The sequence below is a fragment of the Lissotriton vulgaris genome, chromosome 11 (genome assembly GCF_964263255.1).
Source record: "Lissotriton vulgaris chromosome 11, aLisVul1.2, whole genome shotgun sequence".
Taxonomy (NCBI): domain Eukaryota; kingdom Metazoa; phylum Chordata; class Amphibia; order Caudata; family Salamandridae; genus Lissotriton; species Lissotriton vulgaris.
Window position 1 is genome coordinate 636,067,057 of NC_141699.1, and position 24,807 is coordinate 636,091,863.

The 24,807-nt window shown below is 46.0% G+C and overlaps 1 protein-coding gene across 1 annotated transcript in view; it reads right to left on the reverse strand.

Annotated features, from left to right (window-relative positions):
- Nucleotides 1-24,807, reverse strand: part of LOC147683273 (uncharacterized) — a 1,451,334-nt gene that overhangs the window by 743,613 nt on the left and 682,914 nt on the right. The window contains exon 13 of the mRNA XM_086943731.1: nt 1,337-1,425. Coding sequence (XP_086799857.1) covers nt 1,337-1,425 — 89 coding nt within the window. The remainder of the gene's footprint in view (nt 1-1,336; nt 1,426-24,807) is intronic.

Genomic DNA, 24,807 nt, shown 5'->3' on the forward strand with positions numbered 1-24,807 from the left:
CAGTTCGGGCTGGACTGTTCCCATGAGGCACAGGGTCAGACTGATTTGCATATGGCCATGTCTGAACTGGGATGGTGGAATGAGCTAAAGAATGATGATGGATTAAACCCAGATCAGTTGACTGGGGGTGAGTGTTTGATTTGCTCAAGCGCTCCGTCCATCATCCCCTTTGGTATCGTAGATGGTAAACCAGGCTCCTTTAATCAATTGGATTACCCCAATATGTGCGTAGACCAAACTCTAGAGACAGCTTGAGTGTAGTTTCTAAAGTTCTTCATTGGATTGGGACTTTTAATTTCTTAAAATTTCCAAAGGGTTTGTTAGTATTTTTCCTTCTTATATCATATCCCTAGTCATTCTCTCAGAGGGATTAATCTTTGTATCTTCACTTTCCTAGCCCTGTAGTACCGGTCTGACATTTTGCATGTTCTTGTAGAGGTCCCCTTTGGTCTTATGCCTCTGAACGGTTTGACTCCAAACCACACTTTGCTGTCCTCTGCCACGCCGATCTCATTGCTTCTACTCTACTGCCTTGAACCACTCTGTGGCTCCCCATCAGTGTCTGGACACTAACTTGCTTCACATAGGTTTTTTTTTTGGGAGCCACCGTTCGCGTTACAGCATGCTTTCCGTTTGATGCCATGCTCTGCCAGTTCCTCCGGTTCTGAGCAATGTCTGCATTCTTTGGTGGCGTGACCAGCATTCAACAACAATAGGAGGCTGTTGAGAGGCTAAGCTGATGTGTTTGGTGCGGTTAAATGGTGTATGATATTCCCAGGAATTTTGCTATGAAATCACAGAACCAGGGGGCCAAAAAAGGGCAGTAATAATTGACTACAAGAAAAGTAAAAGCTGAAACTGGCTAGAGTAGTGTTACAGCACGTAGAGAAATAGACCATGGACCGGATTCATAAGCTGCATCCTGTAGTCCATTTTGTAGTACTAGAGTAGTACTACAAAACATACAGCAAAATGCTATTCACAAATTACACTTTTGTACTAATTTACACTATTGTAGTAAGTACGTCTCCATTATTTTCTATGGGGAGGTGTAGAAGCAACCCGTAGTTGGCCATGTGTAGTTCTGGACTTACTACAAAAGTGTAAGTTACTACAAAAGTGCAGTTTGCGAATACTGAATATTAGTAATCATACTCAAAAGGGTAAACTTACTATAAAGTGTAAGTTACCTCAGTGAATTAGGCCCAATGTTTTTTTACTTTCACTTCCACCACAGTCATCGGTCTTTCAGCTGAAATGTATAGAATAATCCTCCTCTTTATATTCTGTTATCATGTTACCACTAGTGGCTACTGCAGCAAAGGACATTGCCTACCTCCTTAAAGTATGATCCATTCGAAAGTTCCTCATCCAATTTATTTAGCAACAGGAGAAACACTTCTGGAACATCTTGTTGTTTAAAAGCTAAAAAGAATGAAAAAAGCCATATATTACTAACAGCATTAGCAGCCCCTCTCTGTGCTGCAGCACGGTTAATAAGATTCTGCGCAGCATTTTCAACTTCTGTGACAATTTATTGGAACGAATGCGCTGCACAGCATATGCATGATAGGATACAATCTCAGAAATCTCACTAAGACAACAAAGGTACTCAGCTCTACAAGGAAATAAAACAATCATTAAATATGCCTTTTTCTTTCCATCTAACAGATTCATATAGAGAGTAGAATTCATGAAAAACCTTAATTTCTCCTTATGTCAAGAATATCTATGCCATGCATTATCTGACCAAGGGTATCAACTTACTACATTAAAGCCCTGGACTGTTTAAAAATCTGTTTTTCTTTTCGGTTAAATAAGTGATCTGAACTTATGCCCGGTTACTCACCGGTAATCGTCATTACTTCGAGTCCTGGTCTTCCCTTTCCATTTCTTAACAATGAGCAGCTCGTCTGTTCTGCATAAACCTTTTACCTAGCAGAGGTCAAGCACTTTCCCCATTATGGCGCCACCTACCCGGCATGCACAAAGGTGGAAGTGCGTCACCATGACAATCCTGAAAATACCAATGAAAAACACAAAACAATAATCAGAAACAACAACAGGGAGGGAGGGAAGGGCTCCGGAATAGAACAGTAAGACCAGGACTCGGAGTAATGAAGATTGCTGGTAAGTTACCGGGCATTACCTCCTAATCTGTCTTCTCGTCCCATTCCTTAACCCCTTCCATGCTCATGACGAGCCCAGCTCGTCATGAGTCACAGTGGAGCTGTGCTCATGACGAACTGGGCTCGTTATAACGGTAGCGGTCCGCCCACGCGCGATTGATTCCCTGCCTGTGCGGGAGAATTAATCAGTGGGCGAAGTTGTGACGAGACCAGCTCGTCATGAGCATAGCTCTACTGTGACTCATGACGAGCTGGGCTCGTCACGAGCACCGCATCGGCATGGCTCCCCCTCCCCCACTCCGTGGAGGAATTTCCCCTGCGGCAAAGGGGTTAACAATGAGCCCTTACCCAAGCACATGGTGATTGAAACACAAAAACCAGAAGGATGCATCAAACCAACAGGTCATTTTAATAACAAAGAAAGTAGCACAAATCAAGAATCATGTACAGCAAACAAAACATGAGTGTCAAAAGCAGTCAAAGCTACCATCCTCAACTGAAGACGGTAATGGGAAACAAATGTATGGGGAGAGGCCCAAGAAGCAGCATTACAACTATCACATAATGAGGCACCATTACACATGGCCCAGTAAGAAGAAACTTTCTGAGTAGATCAGCAGATCAGCTCTGGACAGAAAAAGGAAGAGGACAGTAAGCAGCCTCGGAGGACAAAAGAACAGTACTCTTTAACCACAGAGTCAAAGTGAACAAGGAAGGCCTGAGACCCTACCCAGAGACACCGTATGTAACAAATATGGAATCCACCTTCCCAAAATCACGGGTACGATCCAGATAGATGCGAAGAGCACTTACCACATCTAGAGAATGGAGAACCTCCTCCTCAGGAGAAGACGGGTCAGGAAAAAAAACAGGAAGGACAATATCCTCCTGACGTTATAAGGCAGATAAGACCTCTGGCAGAAAACATTGACTAATATTCAAAATCACAGTGTCATAGCAAAAAGAAAAGAAAGGGGAAGAAGCCAGCAAAGCCCCAACCTCACCAACCCATCAACCAGAGGAAATGGCCACCAAAAAAAGAACCTTAAGGTCAACAGAAACCAGGACTTCAAAAGAAGGACCAGTCAACACCGCTAAAGCAAAAAACTTCACAAAAGGCAAGTCACCAAGGGAGAGATAGAAGCCACAGCAGAACCCTGGAAGGCAAGGATGTCAGCTCACAGGGCACAGAGAGTGGAGACAGCGAGACCCATGAAAAACCCATCTCCCAAAAAGTCCAACGTCCTGACAGGATCACAGGAGAAATAAGATAGACCTTTGCCATGACACCAGGAGTCACAGTTTTTTAAATTCAGATCAAAAGACCTAAGGGTCGAAGGTCTGCGAGACAACTAAATGCTCTGAGTCACCTCAGGAGAACAACCTTGACCCAACAAACTCAACCTTTCAAGTGCCAAACCCCCAGCTGGAGGTGAAGCTGAGAAGACGTGCTAAGAAGAGGAGCTCGTAGCGGAGAGAGATACAGGGGAAACTGCCAAGGGGGACACACCACCAAATCCAGGAGAAGGGGATACTAAAGCTTCTGAGAAAACTCAGGAACAACCAGAAGAACCTCTGCCCGATCCACCAGAATCTTTCGGAGGTCCTTGGGAATCAAGGAAGAGGGGAGAAGGCAAACAGGAGCCCCTGGGACCAAGGGTTGGAGAAAGCATCTATCACCCAGGCTCATACCTTTATGATTCTCTGCCGACTGTTTGACCAAGTCCTCCAGCTGGGGGCCACACACTTTGGAACCCTCAAATGGCAATTTGATCAGGACAGACTTCTGTAAGGCCTCCATCTTCCAAGTCCGCATCCAAATATGACAACAAGACGCAATGGAAGCCACTGAAGCCGCCGCAGCCGCACACAAATTATCAAAGGAAATGTCCAACAGGTACAGCAAGTGTAGTACAATGAGAGCCAACAGAGAGGAAACATCCACCATATCATTCAACTGAAGAGGCAGAGCTTGGAAAACCTTCAACAGGGACTGTACCATTTCATTGGAATAGGCTGTAGCCCGAACTGAGAAGTTGGAAGAGGCGTAGGACCGCTTCACAGCACCTTCCACCTTCTTATCGACTGGGTCGGAAGGAAGGGGGTCATCAGACAGAACTATGCCCTGGAGGAAAGGCCAGCCATCAAATTATCCCTGACATGGGCAAATAAGTCAGAGAGCTCAGCTCACTGAACAATGCGACCCCTCATACCATCCTCCTCATCAGGATCAACAGAATCAGGCAAGAGAGCCGGGCAAGGAACATTTGCAGGAGGACCGCCCGTCTCCCATGCCCTGAAAGTAGCCTCTACAACCTCATTGTTCAAGAGACGTAGCAAGTCCATCGTAGGCACCGCAGTGCTAGCAGCAGCCTGCTCACTGTTGCACAATCAACGCTTCCTGCTTCAGACTTGTTTCTAAGGAATGAAGTCCCATGGCCCCCGTTCCCTTGCCAAAGGTGTCACCAAGCAGGAAGCGTCCATATACATAAAGGAAGCCAAGTCGGGCAGGCGACCACAATAGAGGAGCGGGGCCGTAGTAGACACAAGGATGCTTAGTGCCTCCACTTAAAAGGGAAAACTAAAACCAGCTGGAACAGGGTGAACAGGTCAAAAAGAAAACAGTGTGACTTCTAAAGTAAGCCACACACAAGGAACTATCAAGTAAGGAAAACATGTACCCGACCTCTGTCAAGCAACCGAAAATACGTCTGCGGAAAAAATGTGTAGATGGGAAAGTGAGTGAATGTGATAATAAACCAACAGTTGGATGACTGAGTGCCTAATTACTGGGTTAAAGGATACGTATTTGCGAGAGAACTCATAGATGAATTAGTAGTTGAATAGTTGTAAGAATGGGTGGCTGATGAATTGGTAAGTCCTTGAATGGATTCCTGACTGAGCGAATGGATAGATGTAGGCTGGTTACACCAATCTTGCAGGCAGAAGCCTCAGACAGAAGGTGACATAATAAATTGAAGAACTCCCAATACATAGATCTATAGCTAGATGAAGACATGGCACCCTTTGCCTCAGTGCTGAGGAAAGAGGTTGTGGGCCTTTTAACTCTCCAGTGATTGAATGTGCTGGAGTGCATAACACCACCATATGCAGAGAGGAGTCTGGTTATCCTCCTTCTATGTAAGGCCAGACATGCCATGAATACTTCTGTTTGAAAGTGGGATATAATGGACCATAGAGCGCGTTACCCAAAATTTATTTTTTGTATTACATTTTTATTTTGAGGCCGCTAGCTTTAAAATGTCTTTTTTTTCCAAAAAAGGAAGTGTTTATTCAAAACAGTCTGTGAAATATAGGACTATACTGGTTGTCTATAGAAAAACAAACAAGAGAATACTTAGGTATGTAACTAAGAATAAAGAATTTTAGAAAAAATACAAGTTCCTTTGCTACAAAAACTAATTACGTCTTTAGAATCAGAGATTGTTGAGCCTGTTCTCCGTAGGTGCAACTAACAATAGGTACTAATATCAATTAGAATGTTCAGATTAGGTTTACCTTTCCCCTCCATTTACAGTACATTTTCACTCAGCTTCCGCTCCAATTACATGTTGATTGCTGTAGTGGATAAATATTTTCCACTTAACTGTGTAGCAGACACATGTAGCAGGTTTCACACCTCAAGCAGGATTTGCACAACCCTTCCAGTAGTTTGAGGTAAAAAACTCTAAGACCAGATAATTAGATTGAGTAGCCTGAGGTCTCGAGGTTTTAGCGGACCCTGTTGCTGAGATAGAAGATCTGGCCTAAGTGGAAGCTTTTCTTGTGGGTGCACAGACGTTTCCAGCAGTGTTGTCTACCAGGGTTGTCTAGTCCACGTTGGTGCCACTAGAATGAGGGTCATTGACACTTGCCCCATTTTCATGACCACAAACAGGGTCAGAGGAAGTGAAGGAAAGGCATAGGTAAATATCACTATCCAGCTCATCCACAGTGCATTGCTGATGGACTTTGGGTTTTGTGAAGCGTAGAATAGACCAGTGGTGCCCCATTTGCAGAAGTACAGTTGAAAGACTTGGGGATTAATTTCCCACTTTTGAACTTTGTTGATGCATCCTGGTTAGAAGGTCCACAAAGTTGTTGTCCTTACCTGGGAGATGTTCCGCTAGAAGTAGAACCTGGTTTCGAATGGCCCAATGCTGTATCTCCTGAGTTATAGCAGTCAGTTGGGAGGGTGTTTAAGATCTAGCCCTAAAAGGGCTGGATCTTTTGAGGCTGCAGCTGGGACTTTTTGCCACTAATGATGAATCCTAGCTTGTGGAGCAAGGATACTGCATGAGTGTGTGCTAGGCATTGCTCCCTGTTGCTGGTCTTTATCAGCCAGTTGTCTGGATATGGAAAGTCATGAATGGCGTTTCTGCACAGATTTCTATTTTTGAAGGTTTTATATAGCGCGTACAAGACTCTTGCGAGTATCAGAGCACTTTACATGACAAGTAGAATATATACAGTATATATATTACGATATAGTGAACCACAAAATAAGTAAGTTATACATAAATCTAGATCAAGGGAAGGCAGTGCAAAGCTAGCGCAAAACAGCAAAGATAAACAGAAGGACGAATATGAGCAAAGAAAAGCAAGTAATACAGTCCAGTGAATAGACATAGAGCTCACGTGAATTGAGCCATGAGGATACCTTTCACTTCTCTTTTGAAGGAGGCAGAGGAAGGGTTCATTCTAGTTTCACTGGGCAAAGCGTTCCATATCCTCGGAGCCATACTGGAGAAGGACCGGTTATACATTTTTTTCTTGGCAAATCGTTGAGGTTGTAGGAGAATAGCCTTGCCACTCCTGGAAGCTCTGGTGCCCGCTGAGAGCACCAGTTTCTGAGCTAGGTATTGTGGGGCGTTGTGGTAGAGGGCCTTGTGTGTTACATAAGCGATTTTAAATGAATTCTGGCTTCAAACGGTAGCCAGTTGAGGGCTCTCAGGTCTGGGGATATGTGGGCATTTCTCTTAGAACCTGTGATGAGTCTCGCAGCTGAGTTGATCGTGGCTCTTAGCGGGGCTGTCGATGACCTAGGGAGTCCGCATAAGGTTACTGCTCCTTATTCCAAACGGGGGATAACTAGGGCTTGAACTGCTTGTTTGAAATCGAAGGCGGGCAGATAGGGTTTCAGTTTTCGCAGGGTCTTTAGGTGGAAGTTGTCTCCCTTTGTTGAGGTGCTGATGTGTTTCTGCATCTTAAGGTTACTGTGCAGCGTTACCCCTAGAGATTTTGCTGAGTCGACTATGAGCGATTGTCCATTGAGAGCTGTTAGGTGCTTCCTCTAGTCTATGATAGTGTGAGTTTTGTTAGGGGGAGCGATTACAAGGAATTCCATTTTGAGGGAGTTAAGTTTCAAGTGGTTTTCGGCCAGCTAAATTTGGGTTTTTGTAGTGTGGTGTTGAGTGATTTGATGTCTTCCAGCGAGTGGATTTTAATGTATATTTGGGTGTCGTCATCATACATGTGGAAGTGTATCTTGGAGAGGTTCCATGAAAATGTTGAATAGGGTGGGAGAGAGGGGGGAGCCTTGTGGAACTCCCAGATTGACAGACAAGGGGAAGGACAAGGATTGGTTGACCTTGACTCATCACAATATGAGTTGTAAACATGCGTGAAGCAGTAGCGATCCTGAAAGTTAGTACTTTGAATTGGTAGGATTGTCCTCTAATCACAATGCGGAGATACCGGTGGTGGACTAGATGTATTTGAGTGTGGAAGTATGTGTCAATTAGGTCGATCTAGGTCATGAAGTCCCTTTTTTGAAGCAACAGGATGATGCACTACAGGGTGGTTATTTGGACGTGCTTCAATAGGATTTAGAAATGTAAATGTCTTAGGACCAGGACTGGCCTTAAGGGCTTAGCTTTTTTGATGATTTTAAAATACAGGGAGGAATCTCCTTCATCGCACTAGTGTGGAGACGCCAGCTTATTGGCATCTTTGGCGAGGAGTGCCAGCTCTTTTCTTTTGGCAGGCACAGTTGGTTGTAGCCGAGGACATGGCATTGAGGTGGAATATTTGGCAGTATGGTGTAGAACATTAGGCATTACAGTACCCCTGCTGTACTAGCGAGAGCCACAATGTGCCAGAGACTACCCTCTCAGATTGCGAAAGGAAAAGTCTTTGTCTGACCTATGAGGCATTGTGTTGTTGGGAGGGGCCTAACAGGGCAATCACTCTTTTAAGGTAAAGGCACTACTGTTGGAGCCACATTCCTGCCTCTTCTCTAGCCTCTGTATCCTCCTTTGCCAAAAGATTTTGGTGAATGGGTATCCTGAAAGCTATTCTGATCCTAATAGCCTCACCTCTGCTGGGACTAGAAGTTTTTGCACCTCCTCCTGGCTGGAATTTACAAAAAAAGTGGTTCTCAAAGGCATAATTTAGTACAACATTTCAGGATGAATATCTCAGTCGTTGCAGGCACTTAATGTAATTTGCAGACAAAGCAACAACAAGCATTTACAATGCAACGGTCTCGCCTTTGCAAAAGTTAGAGCTATTGGCATTGTAAATGACAATTTTTTTATTTATGTGTTGGTTTTGAAAACAGATGAATAAATGGCATTGTCATTTACAATGCAAATAGCTTAATCTTTCCCAAATGCCACGCACAAACATACAGACCCACACACACACACACACACACACACACACACAGCCCCACACACACGCATAGAGCCCCAAACACACATACACAGAGCCACACAGAGCCACAGACACACACAGAGCGTCCCACTCACACAGAGCCCCACACCCACACAGAGTCCCACACCCACGCTTGCCTGTTGATGACGAGAGACTAGGAAATTAATGTGTAAATCATATAACATGATGACATGGATTACATCAAACAGCTACTGGGGAAGACAGTCATGAGGACTAGGTGGGCAAGGTAGTATGGAAGGATATGATTAATGTTTAATTATGGAGGTTAATTTACAGACACAATGGAAAAGGCAACAAATCATCAACTTTCATAACACAGGGCATGCACTACAAACAAAAGGATATGCCACTAAACTGCTGATTCTCCAACGAAGGTAAGAGTGTTAGTCTTAAATGTTGGCATTGTTGAAATCAGTGGTGATTAACAACTGTATGAAGTGAGAGGATGGTTTGCATGGTGGGCTATAGGAGAAATCTTGTGGTGGGGAAGTTGCCAGTGACCACCAAACAGTAGTTGGAACTCGAGAGATAGGCAAGCGCACAATCTCTCTCTCTCTCTCTCTCTCTCTCACACACACACACACACACACACAGGGCTACTGTCAGTAGCTGGCCCGAAAGAGCGATACCTGGAGATCGGGGAAGGTGTTAGACACAGCTAGCAGTTTAGCCAAGGTCAACATGTTGAGTCTCATCTACACCCACATGCGCCTGACCATCCTCTTCTCCCTCGGGCAGCAGGAGAGAGGACTGCTATAAGTAATGCTGCTGACGGCACTAGGCGCTATACCTTCATACAGACATGTTAACATTACAGTTGTAATCCGTATTAGCAGAGTGACGCTCACAAGATGGACTGCACGAGCGGTTGTCTGCACAACTACAAAGCTGCAAAGTGCGTCACATTAATAATACTCGATTGTAGGGCTGCAGCTCTAACGCTACTTGATAGCAGGGTTACCATCTCAATATTACTGCCATACAGAGTCGTCACTTAGCTATTACTATAGAACACATAATAATAAATATAGGTACCACTGCATTTACTATGTTAATTAGATGTATTTTTGCCACAATGATCCTCTTGCAGTACCGCTGTTTTAGAACTTTAACATTACAGCTGTAATAATACTTTATGACTGTGATGGTGCTGTAGTTACCCGCTGGCAGCACTGCTGCTTTAGCTGTTCTCTATGGCAATGCTGCTATGGTAGTTTCACCAGCTGGAAGTTTTAGTGATGTTTCAGTGAGTGTGTCTGCCAGCACTCCTGCTTGTTACTTTATTACTGCTGCTGTTGTAATACAACGGTGTGACGAAAGTGCTTCTTTAAGCTTTGTGTGAGTGTCTATCTTTCGATCCCAACTGAGACCTGTCACTTTAATACTTCCTGGTGGAAGTGCAGCAATAGTACTATTCTCCAGCGCTGCTGCTGTTTCACTGTTTTCCTGGCACTTTCATGTTACTACTCTTCGGCAGCAGTGCTCTTTTTACTCAACCCTCGAAACTTTGTGTTTCTTACTGTGTTCTGTGAATGGGTTTTCACTGTGTACTTACTGGGGACTTAGGGCATGTACATTTCCAGCATTGGGGTATTTGTGAAGGAGTGGCCCAAGTTCACAACAGCTGTAAACAAGGATGGACCTGTTGAGCCAATGACAGAGCCCTTCTTAGTACGAGGTGGGTCACGAGCTACTAATTCCTGGCTACTTGGGACTGTCACTTCCGGGAAACCGTGGACATTGGATAGTCATGTCTAGGATCCCCAGCCTCCCCCTGTCAGGTGAACGGAGCGTGAGTCAGGCTAGAAGACCAATGTCCGCCGCACCCACTCACCGTCATCCTGATCGAAGGGGTTGGATTCGAAGAGCGGCATGGTGCCGGCATCCGATCCCACTGGTCCAGGCACCGCTGTCCACCCTAAGGCCTCTCTTAGCACCTCTTTGGATTTAGGTTAGAGGAGCAACTAGGAAGCACCACGGACATCGGAACTGGAGACTCACGTGACCGTACGTCAACGCACCTGCGCAGTTCCAGCCTCAAGCGCCGCCCTCCTGTGACTGATGCTAAGAGACTACACGTAGGAGGAGCATGCAGAGGCTGCCGATCCAAGAGAGGGAAGCCCCGCGTGACGGAGCCTGTAGCCTGGTGAGTGGGGCGGAGTGGGGCAGATGGGGCTTAGTTGTAGGGGGGTGAGTGTGTGTGTGTGTGCATGCGTGAGTGTGCATGCGTGAGTGTGGCTGTGTGTGTGCACGCGCGCGATTGTGCCTGCGCGCGCGTGTGTGTGTGTGTGTGTGGGTGTGGGTGTGTGTGTGTGTGTGTGCACGCGACAGAGAGGGATGTCTGACTTCCTTGCAATCTTGAGATGTGCACGGCTCCGGGGGGGCTGGGCGTGCGCGCCCACGATGCAAAATCGACGCGTGTGCCCGGTCTGTCTCCCTTGAGAGGCAACTCCACGACAATAGGTCTCGAGAGCAAGACCTAAAAATACCTCTCCAGACTGTAAAATCGGGCATTTAGAACATGACTTCACACATGGAAACAGAACAATATAAAGCCAGCCCTGCAAGCTCTATTTTTGCTTCTACATGAATACAACATTGTTCCTTTAATAGAAATGGGTGCACTGGAAGATCCTTGGGGGTTCAGGATCCAGAACTTTAGTTCAACCTCAGCTCTGGTTTCCATATAGAATTATCATATCTAAAGTTCAGAAAACTACTGAAAATCTAATTCTTGAAACTGAAACAGACCTTCATTAAGACTATCATCCTCTTGGGAGGGACTGCTGACAGATCTAGAACCGCCCGCCCTGGGCATCAGGCTAGGCCAACTCACTCAATGTTAAAACTTTGATGTATTCATGTTCTTTTAAACTTGAAAGACTTAATTCCTTTAGATACTCAAAACTATTTAAATATACACACGAAAATGCAAGCTCTACAAAAAATAGTAAAGAAAATAAATGTTGGGTTTATCCCTATATATACAGAAACAAAATCATTAGCCACGAGGCCAACGCAGAAGGAGTTAAAATACTTCTCACCAAATCTTTAAATTTAACAATTTTCATTCATTGATTTAATTGCCAAGACAGTCCATGACCCTCACACAACAGCCCATTAACTGAAGATTGCATGTTCCTTCCTTTAGTTTCTGAACTCTAAAAGTGGCCTAAGTGGTGTGTAACATTTTATAAAACACATAAATAAATAAGCAAATAGTGCAAACATGAGACTATGGCGTCTGGAACAACAGTGTTGATCTTATGTAAAGAGAAGAGTGTTGCAACTCAAGGACGATTTAGAGTAAATAAACCCTGACCTTGGCTGTAGCACATACCTAACATTACTTAATGAAGCTATGGAGATAACAAGCCCTTAGATTGTGTATCACAGGCTGAGGCCATAGACTCATCATATTGATGACTCCTATCTTGTACAAGTCATACAGACTTCGAACCCATATTCATCATCTTCTACATGTTGGGCTTCAGGATGCTGTGGTTAATGTACATAGTGTGGCGGAAGGGGGTGGGGGAATCACAACATGCTTGATGTAAGGTTCATTTTAAACACATCACTCTATAGTTACTTCAATCTGCTTGATATCATATTTTTGGTGGGGTTATAAAAGTCTGGATGTTCAACTAATGGATATTGCCCTAGGCGTAATTTATCGTTAGCTTTTGGAAACTCTTTCTTCCAGCAGAAAACGTACTACCTCAGACAAAGTGGTAGTGGAAAATCTGACCAATTAAGAGTTTTCTACAACTAGGGAAAAGCTGAGGTGGCTTGGTGTGCAAAATAAAGATGGACTGCGATGGAGGCCCAGTGATTAACAGGGGCTGAGATTAATTGAAGCATTCCATCCATCGCTCTTTTGTATACTTTAGAGATAGAACACAGCAGATGATCAGCCAAAATGACCTATTGTGTGAACCGATATACAGACAACGGTCAAACCGGATGACAGATCTTGTGGGCGTGGCCAATGCTGCTGCAGAAATTTCCACCCAAGTGTTCACCAAATGGAAATCTACCCTTAATAAAGAGGCACACTATTGATACCCAGATTTTCCTTCACACAGACATACGGTGGGGGATCTCCTACGTGATCAGCTTCTCATTCTGACTTCAAGGTAGAGCTTTTTGGGGAATATTCAGCTAAGTTCACTGATCTCCGTGTTCAAGATACCTCAGAATCACCGTCAGCCTTGGACAGACCTACTTCCGCTAACTGGAGATAAGGCTGGTGGACACGACGGCTAGAATAGTGCATTTCCGGATAAACATCATCAACCTAAATCAGTTGTCTCAACTGAGTAGCAGCTGTCTTTTCATTGAATTTACTAATTAAACATTTTTTTAAATAGGGCCCCAAGTTTCTATACATGGTATTTATTTTTTACCCAAATGACTTGATTATGTACAAGGCACACAAGAATGTAACACGCAAATGATTATGGGTATTTCCCAAGGAAAATATGCTGAAACACAATGTTACGTCATCTAGTATTTATGCTGTGCAGCTTCCAATAGCGTGACAACCTTTTCCATCCTGTATACGTGGTTAGAGAGGTGTAGTAATGAAGGGTGTCCTGTATGGAAAGTACTGGATGTAGTTAGTGAGGCTTTGTGATTTGCTCTATTGTATTACATCTGGGCAAAGTTGGATGCAGCAGGCTTATCGATGCAGCTCCAAACAGATACTCAAAACTCGTTGATCCGCGAATGCCAAATCCTGGAAGTAACAGAATTCCAGGGCTTTCAGACCTTTGCTGCTTATTCTACCTGCTAACTTACTGCACTGCTATCATTCTAAAAAAACTTGTATCACTCATTTAACGGAGGCCAGCCACATTAATTTGGTGCACATTTTGCAAGAGTTATACTCTCCACAATTCCAGTTCAATCTTGGAATATGTTTCTAATGCCCTTAATTGTTTTATTATGGTGTATCGGTGTCTGTCAGTTTCAGATGTTAATTTATTATAAACGATAAAACCGCCCATTGTTTCTCAATTGGGTAATATTCAACCATAATCCAAAAACCCATATCACAACCGAATTGAGTTAAACCCATTTGGTAACTGGGCCCTTAAAATGTCCACCAATTCCAAACAATTTTCAAATAACAGTGCCAGTCTACAAGTTCGTGTTCTTATATACACACAAAGACCTTTCTGATTCAAGTAGCACAGCGACACTGAATATTTAACAATACAGAATGAAGAGCCACAGTCGCAGATCCATCAATGTCCGCACCTAACAATTGCCTCAAGTTATACAAAGGTGCACATTAGTAAAGAGGCTATGCAACAAAAAATTATGCAAGTCTCAAATCCGCAGAAAAGGAGAACAAATTTACAAAATTATCCAATCTATCAGAATATTGGTCATCTTGGAAACACGCTTTAAAATTGTTTCATAAAGTACAATTAGATGACTTTTGAAATCATGTTTTATTACGAACTATTGCATTTCACAGATATTGCCTATGAAGTCTCAATTTTCAAACAGGAGGGATAGTCCTTAAGTGGAAAAACGGTTTCATTTGTCAAAACGTGTGCTATAGTATCTATCTCCAGCTTTAATAGTCACTCATATGTCATTAAGCGCATGCAGGCGTTGATTTAGGCTTTTTTGTGTGTAAAAGTGCACCATGTTACAAAAACAAAAATCCGAGTCAAGAAATGAAAAAAATTCCATTTATAAGTTTGTGTCGTTCATCTTTTTAATAATTTCCACTTGGAAAATATTGACTTCCATGTTCATGACGCTATTTACTCACTACAGTTTATGCATGGACGATTGAAGACTCTTTCTAAAACGTGGAATAACCTCCGAAATTGTATGCAATTATTGTTTTGACTTTCCAGAACGGTAACGATGCTCTGTGACACTTACAATCAGTGTAACCTAGAACCTACACCCTATTCTGCAAAATGTACTACATGCGGGGTGTGTATTTTTAGTAAATGCCACGCTGAACAGACAATGTTTCTCATCAGTGACAGAAAAGCAAATTAACCAGACATTATTTCATCGGCCCCGGAACACACGAAAAAATAAATCAACCAGATTTTCGGACTGATAAATATACTTGTTCTGAAGTGGATCAACCCATGAAGTGAAACAGGGCAGGTAGAGCAACATTTCGGGTGCAAGGCGCAGGCAGGCTTGCGTTGGTCAGTTGTAAATGTAAAACGCCTGCCAGCCACTCCATATTTGTGGGGGAGGGTATGTGCATCTAGTGGTTAGAGTGGGGGAAGGGGACATCCTGTGACATGTCAGTAAGCAGACAGCAATGCTGGCCGCTGCAAGTAATCGAGAGAATGTAAACATTTCTGCCAGAGTCCGCAGGTCAGGTCACGGGGAGGTGTGAAACGGGAACCTAAAACACGTTTTTCTTGCTGTTGCAAATGAAGATTCACCAGTCACATAAGAATGGTCTCTCACACACCAGTATCAGTAAATTCCAAGCCCAACAATAGCACTCATCGGGCCTCCCACAACAGAAACTTCTGTAAATAACTTCTCACAATCCATGCAAGGACTGCCTGCGCTCTGGTTGTGAGTCGCGAATGCAAGAACTGCCTCCACCGTCATCCAGCTGTTGCTTCGTTCTGCAACTCTGCCAAGGCGCGATGAATGTATGTCTGAAATATGGCAGAGCCAGGACTTCGCACATGACCCACAACAGAGGGCAAATCCACTTTTCAAGTAACTTTCCCGGGAATGACTGCCTCCTATTCGGGGAGTAACCAAAACAGTGCCCTGCGCCCGCCCCCCGCACAGTGCCATGTTCCTATGCAGCTAGAGGGGGTGGGGGCACAGAATTGAGGTGGACCATTCTATAATAATGGGGTAACCCAAACGGTCATAACCGGACCTGGGCACAGTACGGGAATGAAAAAACGGTCCGTGACCATATATTGTAATGAATTCAATTCAAACATAAAAAATTACGTGCTATGTAAGGTTAACTACAGCACTGATGTTTGCTAACTACACAGAACAAACATTAATTGGATTTATTCAAATATTCAAATGCATGTAATAATGACTTTATATGCAGGCATGACAAAAAGACAAGGAAAAAAGGGAAAAAGCGCCACAATGTAAGATAAATTTACAACCGTAATATTTATTAGATCAAGGGTTACTTTTGCAATACTCCTAGGTTGCGCCTGAAAAGAAGAAGGGAAAATAGTAAGGTGGGGGTGGTGGGCAGGGGGGGAAGTGTATACACCTGAGATACCTGAGTAGCCAGGCTTGGCACCAGGCGAAGGTTGCCACCTTCTGTCCTGCTGTAGACTCGCAGCTGAGGCCCCAAAGCTCCCTCCTCGCATCAGCTGAGTCAAAACGTCGACGCTGCCCCCCCTGAACATAACCTGTACCCGCATATCCCTCCTGTTGTATCATGTCAAAATGTATTGATTACATACTACAATTTACAGACTACGTGTAAATGAAAGTACTAACCGGGACAGGTCTATAGAGTCTGGTTTTCGTTACCAGCGAATCTAAAATATCAGAATGTCTTTACCTTCATTTCTATGATTTACACTTCCCCCTGCCCACCACCCCCACCTTACTATTTTCCCTTCTTCTTTTCACGCGCAACCTAGGAGTATTGCAAAAGTAACCCTTGATCTAATAAATATTATTGTTGTAAATTTATCTTACATTGTGGTGCTTTTTCCCTTTTTTCCTTTTGTGTTTTTGTCATATGCATGCATATAAAGTCATTATTACATGCATTTGAATATATCCAATTAATGTTTGTTCTGTGTAGTTAGCAAACATCAGTGCTGTAGTTAACCTTACATAGCACATAATTTTTTATGTTTGAATTGAATTCTTGATTGAGGTGGAAACAGGAGACTATCTTATGGAGAAATTAGGCATTGGTTCTGAGAACAATCCTGCGTTTGTGGGAAGTAATGGAAACAAGAAAAGCTACCTTACAGGAATGGAGCTGGAGGGGGCATGAAAGTAAAAGTTCAAAGGGTGGCCATAGTAGTCTTGTGTGAACTATGCTACGGTTCCATACAGGGACAGTGGGTATTCTAGGAGGAATAACCCTCTTAAGACCCTCATGAAAGACTTGACTTATGGAATCTTAACTAGGGGTGAATATTCTGTGTTTTGCATATAAGCTGCAACAGCACGTACATTTGGTGCATGGATGTATAGGCAGAGCCTGATTTATGCCAATGTAGGATATAGCAGATGATGTCCTGGATACTAGGCTTTAATGGTTACAGGTGTCTGGCCATGTACTGGTTGAAATAGCCAAAATCTAAAACCTTCAGTGCCAGATTTCTTGGTTGAGTTGTCTGGGGTTTAGATGCTTGACAAGATTGGCCTGAGCAGTAACGCCTCAAGAGGGTTAATAGACATCTCAAAAAGTATGGAGTATTATGACTGTCTAATCAAGGTGGGAACCACCAGGAAGAGTGTCAAATATGTTTGCCTCATCTTCCTCACATATACAGGAGGAGTGGGAAAAGCATAAGCAAACATCCCTGACCAATCCATCCATAGTGCATTGACCATGTCCAGTCGCAGCCGCTCGGTTCTCTTGCCCCCTTCCCTCTCGCCTCTGATTACTTTTGTTGATTTATTTCTGGATTTTCTTCTGGAGCCTCCTCTCAGCTACCAGGACAGGACCGAACTGGACTCTTTGTGGTCTCGCGTTCCCGCACCCCCGCTCTCCTGCTGTCCCGTATTGCTGCGAAATCCCAAAGACAGCTTTGTCATCGGAATAGGTGCAGGTAAGTGGAGGAGCGGGTGTGGGTGGGAGCGGTAGGGTGAGCAAGTGCAAAAGCTGGTAGTTGGCAGTTGCAGAGAGTGAGTGGTGGGTAGCCCAACTGAGGCGACATGAACAGGCTCGAGAGCAGCTTGTGGTGGCATCCTGCACCCCACTGGCCCACAATCCCAGCAACTTTGCCAGAGCAGTGAGTAACCGGCGGCTATTTCTTTTACGTACTGTCAGCCAATCAAGCTTCCCACAGGATTCAATAGGCCTGTGGGGTACTTTGCCATCGGCTGAATTTCGCTCTGCCTGCAGCAGATTGGGGATAAACCCCAGAGGGCGGCTGTGGAGGCTCCGGGAAGCGTGAGCTGGTGCTGGGCACCAAAGAATTGAGGAGTTGAGGAGCCACGGAAACATAGCCAGAGGGGTTGGAGACCCCTCCCCCCGAAGGCCTAATGCAGCTTGACCAGGCCTGGAACCAGAAGGAGGGTAGAGGAAATTTCCCCCAGAGCTCGGGCCCCTTGCCTTGCCTGGCAATCCATCTAAGGGGGCCTAGTGTACTCCTGAGGTCCAGGTTAGTGACTTTAGGGCGCTAATCCCTGGAACTTGGGTTCCAGTGTTCAAGACAAGCACTGCTAGGTCACGTGAGGGTAAGAGGCAGGAGACTTTCTAAGATGGAGTTATGACCGCAAAGAAATTGCGCTCAGGAAGATTGATATACATAAGAGCGTGCAAAAAAACCAAGCTAATCTTTTAAGGAATAACTCAATACAGATAAACACCTTGAAAGGATTCAACTCCATTTCTCCCTTCTTTCCAGAAAAAAGAGACAAGCCTAAATAAAGCAGGGATGATGGAGTTTAAACCTGAAGCTCTTCGTGGAGAGGACAAAGCAGAATCTGGAAAATCACCACCAGCAAATCCTACTAACCTGCCTCCCAAAATTAGAAAGACTCTGCTTGAGGATGAATCATGTTCTGAATTTAGGGTGGAAGACTCTATGTTGGCAAATCTCACCATCCACGCCCTTTGTAACAGAGTCACTCATTCTGAAGGTGAACTTTGCCTTGACCCAAAAGTGGGAGACCCTCCGATAGAAGACTTTACTCTCCCAGACCTCAACATTAATATGAATCCGACTCCAAAGGTCTTTCAGCCACTAAACCCGGAGTCATCCAGGCCTCATAAACCTAATTTCTCGCCTTCCCCAAATTACACAGAGTCTTCCTATTAAGATGCAGTTGTTTAGTAGCACACCCAGCGGAACAAGTATATTAAACTCATGGATGTCTGTTACTCCGAATGTGGCCTCATGTTTTCATCCCTTAAACAATAATGCAGAGGAAAAAAAGTTGATGTTTGAATCTTCACTTTGTCTGGAAGATGGAGAAATCAGTAAGTAATTTGGAATAGATCTTGGATTCACTTTTGTCTTTGACTAAGTTCATAATCTCTGAACGAAGACCCCCACCTGGTAAAGCCAGACTATCTACCTCATAAGCTCAACTCCGGTAGGGGGACTTTTTCTTTACCACTTTTGGAGGATAACTCCAATCTATTCCAATCTACTCATTCTGTCTTTTGTGCTTAAGGGCGGGACTTTGGCACTCAGGCTGGTATGCCTTTTTGTAGTAGAAAGTATAAAGGTAAAGAAAATGCAGACATATTTGATGAAGTAAAGGGGCGTGGCTTGGGCGCATGGCGGGCTAGACGCGGGTTAGAGCAGTACCTGCTCCCGTAAGCCGAAATCCTACCTATATCCTGGCGGATTAGTGCCCATCCCCGCACAAAAGGGGGTCAGAACCCGCCCTGGTCCCGTGATTCCGGACCGAGTGAGAATCAGCTTGCTGGCGAACCTGGAAACCGGTCTTTTTCCCTTGGTGTGGCGGCGAACACACTTCCAACAAAATGGTGGTGCGGACAGATTCGGCCTGATTGCCTGCCTCTGGAAACCTGTGCCAGGTGGGCCCCACCACGCAAACCTGTGCCGAGGGTCCGCTAGCGGCCCGAAAATCCTGCCGCACTGAGGAGAGCCCTTAGGGGTCACGGAGCTGGAGGTGAGGTCCCGCAGAGGTCTGCTTGTTGCTACCTGGGGAGATCCTACGCGACCTCGGGTCTTCAGAGGGCCGATGTAGGCCCATTTTGATGGAGCTCCTCCCGGTGGCGTCAGGGACTGCAGCAGCGCGATCCAGAGCGGATCCCAATATCTCCTGAACACTCACAGGGGACCCCTTCAGGAAGAGGCGAGGGCCTTGTGCCCCGAGATTGCCGGAGACAGGGCCTGGCCAAAGATACTGACGCAGAGGAGACCTTGAGCGGAGGCCCGAGACCTTGAGTGAGGGGTCCAGAGGGGTCTGTCAGCTAGGGGAGTGTGCCAGGACAACTGGGGGGCCTGGTGCTGCTGACGGCGCCCGAGGACGCGCTGCTTGCGGACCCAGGACCTGAGAGGGGGCAGTCCTAGCTGGTTCCGGCAGTGCGCTCGCCTGGGGAGGACGGTGGATCGCCCCATAAGTTGCATGTGGACTGGCTGCAGGGGATTGGGCCTCTGCGTGTGGATGAGCTACCGAGGGGGGCTGATTCCTACGCTCCTGGGATGGCCTGTGCTGGCAGATGCCGCCTTGGAGACTGGTGAGGGGATCACCTTAAGTGCACGGTAAGAAGACGCGGGGGCCGCAGCTGGACCCTTGCTGGACGGCGACTCCTGAGACGACCCTGGGTGACATTGGGGCCTGGCTTTGAGAGCCAAATACTTCTCCAGGCGACGCCTGACCAACCGGCGGGCTGGGAGTAGTGAGAGGCCCACGCATATGCCTCTCGGGCCTGATCTGGCCTGTGATGGATTTCGGTGTCTGGGGTATCGGAGTGGAAAGCCCCAGAGACGATCTTTGGCAGGCCCGCACTGGAGATGGGGAAGGACAGACCCCTTAGGGGAGCACAAGCGAACAAAATTATGCAGTACACAGTACCAGGGCCGCCATCGTTGGGAGTGCATCAGACCGATTCCTGAGCAGGGACCGCCGCAGGGATCAGCTCCCAAGATAAGACTGACATCCTAGAGGCCATCAGAGACTCGCGAGCGGCACTGGAATAAAAAATGGACAGCATGGCCATGGACATAAATCACCTGTGCCTGGACCTACGGAAGGTGGCAGATCGTGTCACTACCACGGAGTGGGACCTGACCTCCTTGCGGACGAGGTCCAACACTTGCAAGCGACGGTATCCGCACTTAAGGAACATACCTCTCTCCTTGAGGATAGAGCAGAAGATGCTGAGGGTCGCTCAAGGAGGAACAACCTCTGCTTTTTGGGCTTCCCGGAGAAGGCAGAGGGACTGGCGGCGGACTTATTTCTGGAAGAATGGATTGGTTCCGCCCTCCTGGGTCTTCAATTATCCAAGATGTTTGCGGTGGAACGGGCCCACCGCTCCCTTGGTCCCCTCCCAAAACCAGGGGCGCCGCCTAGGACTCTGATTGCACGCTTGTTTAATTTTAGGGACCGGGACATGATCCTGCAGTTCATCCGCAAGAATGGTCCCCCCAGGTTCGAAAACCATAAGATTCATATTTACTCGGACTACACCAAAAAAGTGCAAGACCTGAGGAACGACTTTCTGAGGGTCAAGTAGAGGCTGCGATATCTTAATATAAAATACAGCCTAATGTTTCCGGCCCGGCTCAGAGTACAATACACTGACAGGGTCCACTTTTTCAATACCCCACAAGAGGCCGTGGAATGGATGGATTCATTGGGCCTGGCGGGGCAGGATCTACAGCACGGATGGCAAGAGCAGAGGAGACGGAGTGGTAGACAACGGAATCAGCATCGCCGCACTGGAGGACAGCGCTCCGAGTCACAAGGGGAGCCAGACGTAGGCCGCATCCTGGTAGGGCCGGATGGCACCCTGAGGGAAGAGTTGGGGGGCATACCAACCCAAAATCTGTATTCCCCACTGTGTCTTGTCCAGGAAACTCAGTCAGAACCGGAAGGCACTGTTGAACCGATTGTGGGCGGTTCAGCCGCCTAACTATGGATGTGAGGACTCCCAAATGTGAGACAGTTGGTCAGCGGGACTACATAAGCTGCTGTGAGTACGGACCTCATCAGGGTTGTGGCCTGATTTTGCTGCGAAACGCCGAGGGGATCCTCATTTGCTGGGACCATGGGGGTGGGTGGGAGCGTAGCTGATGGGGTGGGATGCTATTCCGCCACTCTGCAGTCTAGACACTCCGACTGTAGTGTGCTGTGTAGGCCTGGCTAGGCCGTTGGTTGGGCGGAGCCGCGCGGCGCCAGGCAGCTTGGTTGCACAATAAGGACTGGGTAGCGCATTTTACTGATTGTTATTGTTGAGTACAATGTTGCGGGGGATTTTGGGGGAGGGTGGCGGCTATGGGGTGGAGTCCTGCGTCCTCAGACCATGGTTTGGCTGTGAGAATGAGGTTCTACTGCCTGTGGGTGGGGGGGGGAATGTACACATTGTTTTGTATTATTATTACTGTTCTCTGCTGGGGATGTTTTTATTCCGGGTCACCAGAGGTCATGAGAGCTTTCGGGGGGAAGTGGGGTACCCTCGACACTACGCCTTACAGTTCACCCCCCTTCTGCGCCAGGGGTCGTGGGTACACAGTAATCTCTACTTATGGCAGGCGATCAGCAGACTTATAAAATGGAATGTTAGGGGGCTCAACAATCGAATCAAACGGATTCGGATAGCAACCAATCTTAGGCGGTACAAGATAAGCGTGATCTTTTTACAAGAGACACATCTCTGGGGGGATTGCCTGAAATATGTTCAAAGGCGGTGGAGGGGCCAGTTATTTGTGACCTCCTACTCGGGGTTCGCCAGGGGGGGCTTATATGAGTGACGCCAGGGGTCCCCTTTAAAGTTGTGAAATGTAGTCCGTACTCAGAGGGGTGCTACGTGGTGGTGGATGGGACATTGGATGGGAGGCATATGTGTTTAGTGAATGTTTATGCCCCAAACACCGATGATGGGGAATTTCTGGGTATGGTCCTGGAGAAACTAGATTTGGCGCCTGATGTGGAACTGATCGTAGCTGGGAACTTTAACTGTGCCTTCGATGGGGAACACGATAGACAACCTCCAAAAATAGACGCTAAACCCAAGACTCGCGCAGCCATGCGGCAAATGCTTAGTAATTACCACTTGCCGGATATCTGGCGGCACCGCAACCCGGATAGCCGGGTGTATTCCTGTTATACCCCGGCGGCTAATATGTACAGCAGGCTGGATTACTGTTTTGTGCCGGAAGCGGCGACCGGTCGGATTCTCGAGACACAGTACCTGGCCCGCTATCTGTTCGATCACTCTCCCCTGCTGGTGGCCAACACTTTGGGCCGTCTGCGCTCAAAAATACCGTTGGGGAGACTTAATACTGAGGTGTTGACGGACCCGGTTTTTAAGGAAACGATCACAGCAGGGTTAGATGGCTATTTTGAGGAGAACTGGAACACGGCTAGTTTGTGGACGTTTGCAGGGAACGCAATGAAAGTGGTGCTGAGGGGAATATGTATGCCCACGGAGGTGGGGGTGAAGTGAGTGCTGGAACAGGACCTAACGCATCAGGAGGACCGCTTAAAAGTTTTGGAGGCAGCCCTTCCCACAGACCCAGGGGGACCGAACAAATGGACAGAACAACGGAAAAGATAGGGATCTTTGGGAGTCACTGGGCAAATACAATAGGTCCACGAGCAGACGTCGCTGGTACACTGAGGGTGACAAAGCAGGGCGCCTACTGGCGCGCCTGATTAGGGAAGAGGCTCAGCCTACCCAGATACTGGCCTTTAAGTCCGCTCAGGGTTGGTTGGTCTATACCCAGAAGGTTATCTGTTAAGGGACATTACTCGCTGGGAATGCAGTTTGCTCTTTCGCCTTAGGTCGGGCACAGTAAAATATTTATTGTGTTTTCCCCTAGTTTACCAACCGAATATTGAGGAATTGCTGTACCCTTGTGGTAACCCAGTCAAGCAATCCATGTTGCATTTCCTGTTCCTTTGTAATTTTTATCAAAGGTAAAATAAACATCTCTTGATGGCAATTTTTAGGGCCAATGCAACAATGGATTTTAAGGTTGCCTATGGGACTATCCTCCAACTTCATGGGGAAGACTTAACGTTTCGAGTTTGTACTTTTTTGAAAATGGCCATTCATTCACGTGCCTCAATGAATGCCTGACAATTATACAGGGTTGGATGTTTTTATTTAATAGTCCATTCCCCTCTGCTGCTATTTCTATCTGCACTTTGCACTTTATTAACGACGCTGCTATATATACAACTTGAAACATCCCTGCTGCTATTAAAATTATATGTATTCTACACTTTGACACTTTATCATTTGATGTTGCTATATTTATAATTCGCTATATCTGTGACAATTTCGTGTTAACTTATTGAATTGCTCTTACATAGCCAATGTGTGAAGTACGCTTTTTTTAAAACCATATGATGTTTTTGTGTAAATGTGTGAAATGATTAATCTTGTGAGACTTGTTTGTGCTTTTATGGATTTTTGTATGTCCGAATAAAGATTATTGAATAAAAGAATATACCCAGCAAGGAATAAAGATGGTATTCGCCACACACCTCCAAAAAATATATTCCGAGCCCAAGCCCAATGCTGCCCCACAGGCTCTGGAGGGCGACCTTGCCGAGGTGGACCTGCCTTGCCTTGACCCGGAAAGTCAGGAGTCCCTGGGGGCGCCCTTCCGGGGAGAGGAGGTGAGAGCAGCGGTCGCGCATTTGAAGACGGCTAAATCCCCTGACGCGGATGGCCTGGCGGCAGAGCTGTATAAAGAATTCGTTTGAATTGAATTCTTGATTGAGGTGGAAACAGGAGAGTATCTTATGGAGAAATTAGGCATTGGTTCTGAGAACAATCCTGCGTTTGTGGGAAGTAATGGAAACAAGAAAAGCTACCTTACAGGAATGGAGCTGGAGGGGGCATGAAAGTAAAAGTTCAAAGGGTGGCCATAGTAGTCTTGTGTGAACTATGCTACGGTTCCATACAGGGACAGTGGGTATTCTAGGAGGAATAACCCTCTTAGGACCCTCATGAAAGACTTGACTTATGGAATCTTAACTAGGGGTGAATATTCTGTGTTTTGCATATAAGCTGCAACAGCAGGTACATTTGGTGAATGGATGTATAGGCAGAGCCTGATTTATGCCAATGTAGGATATAGCAGATGATGTCCTGGATACTAGGCTTTAATGGTTA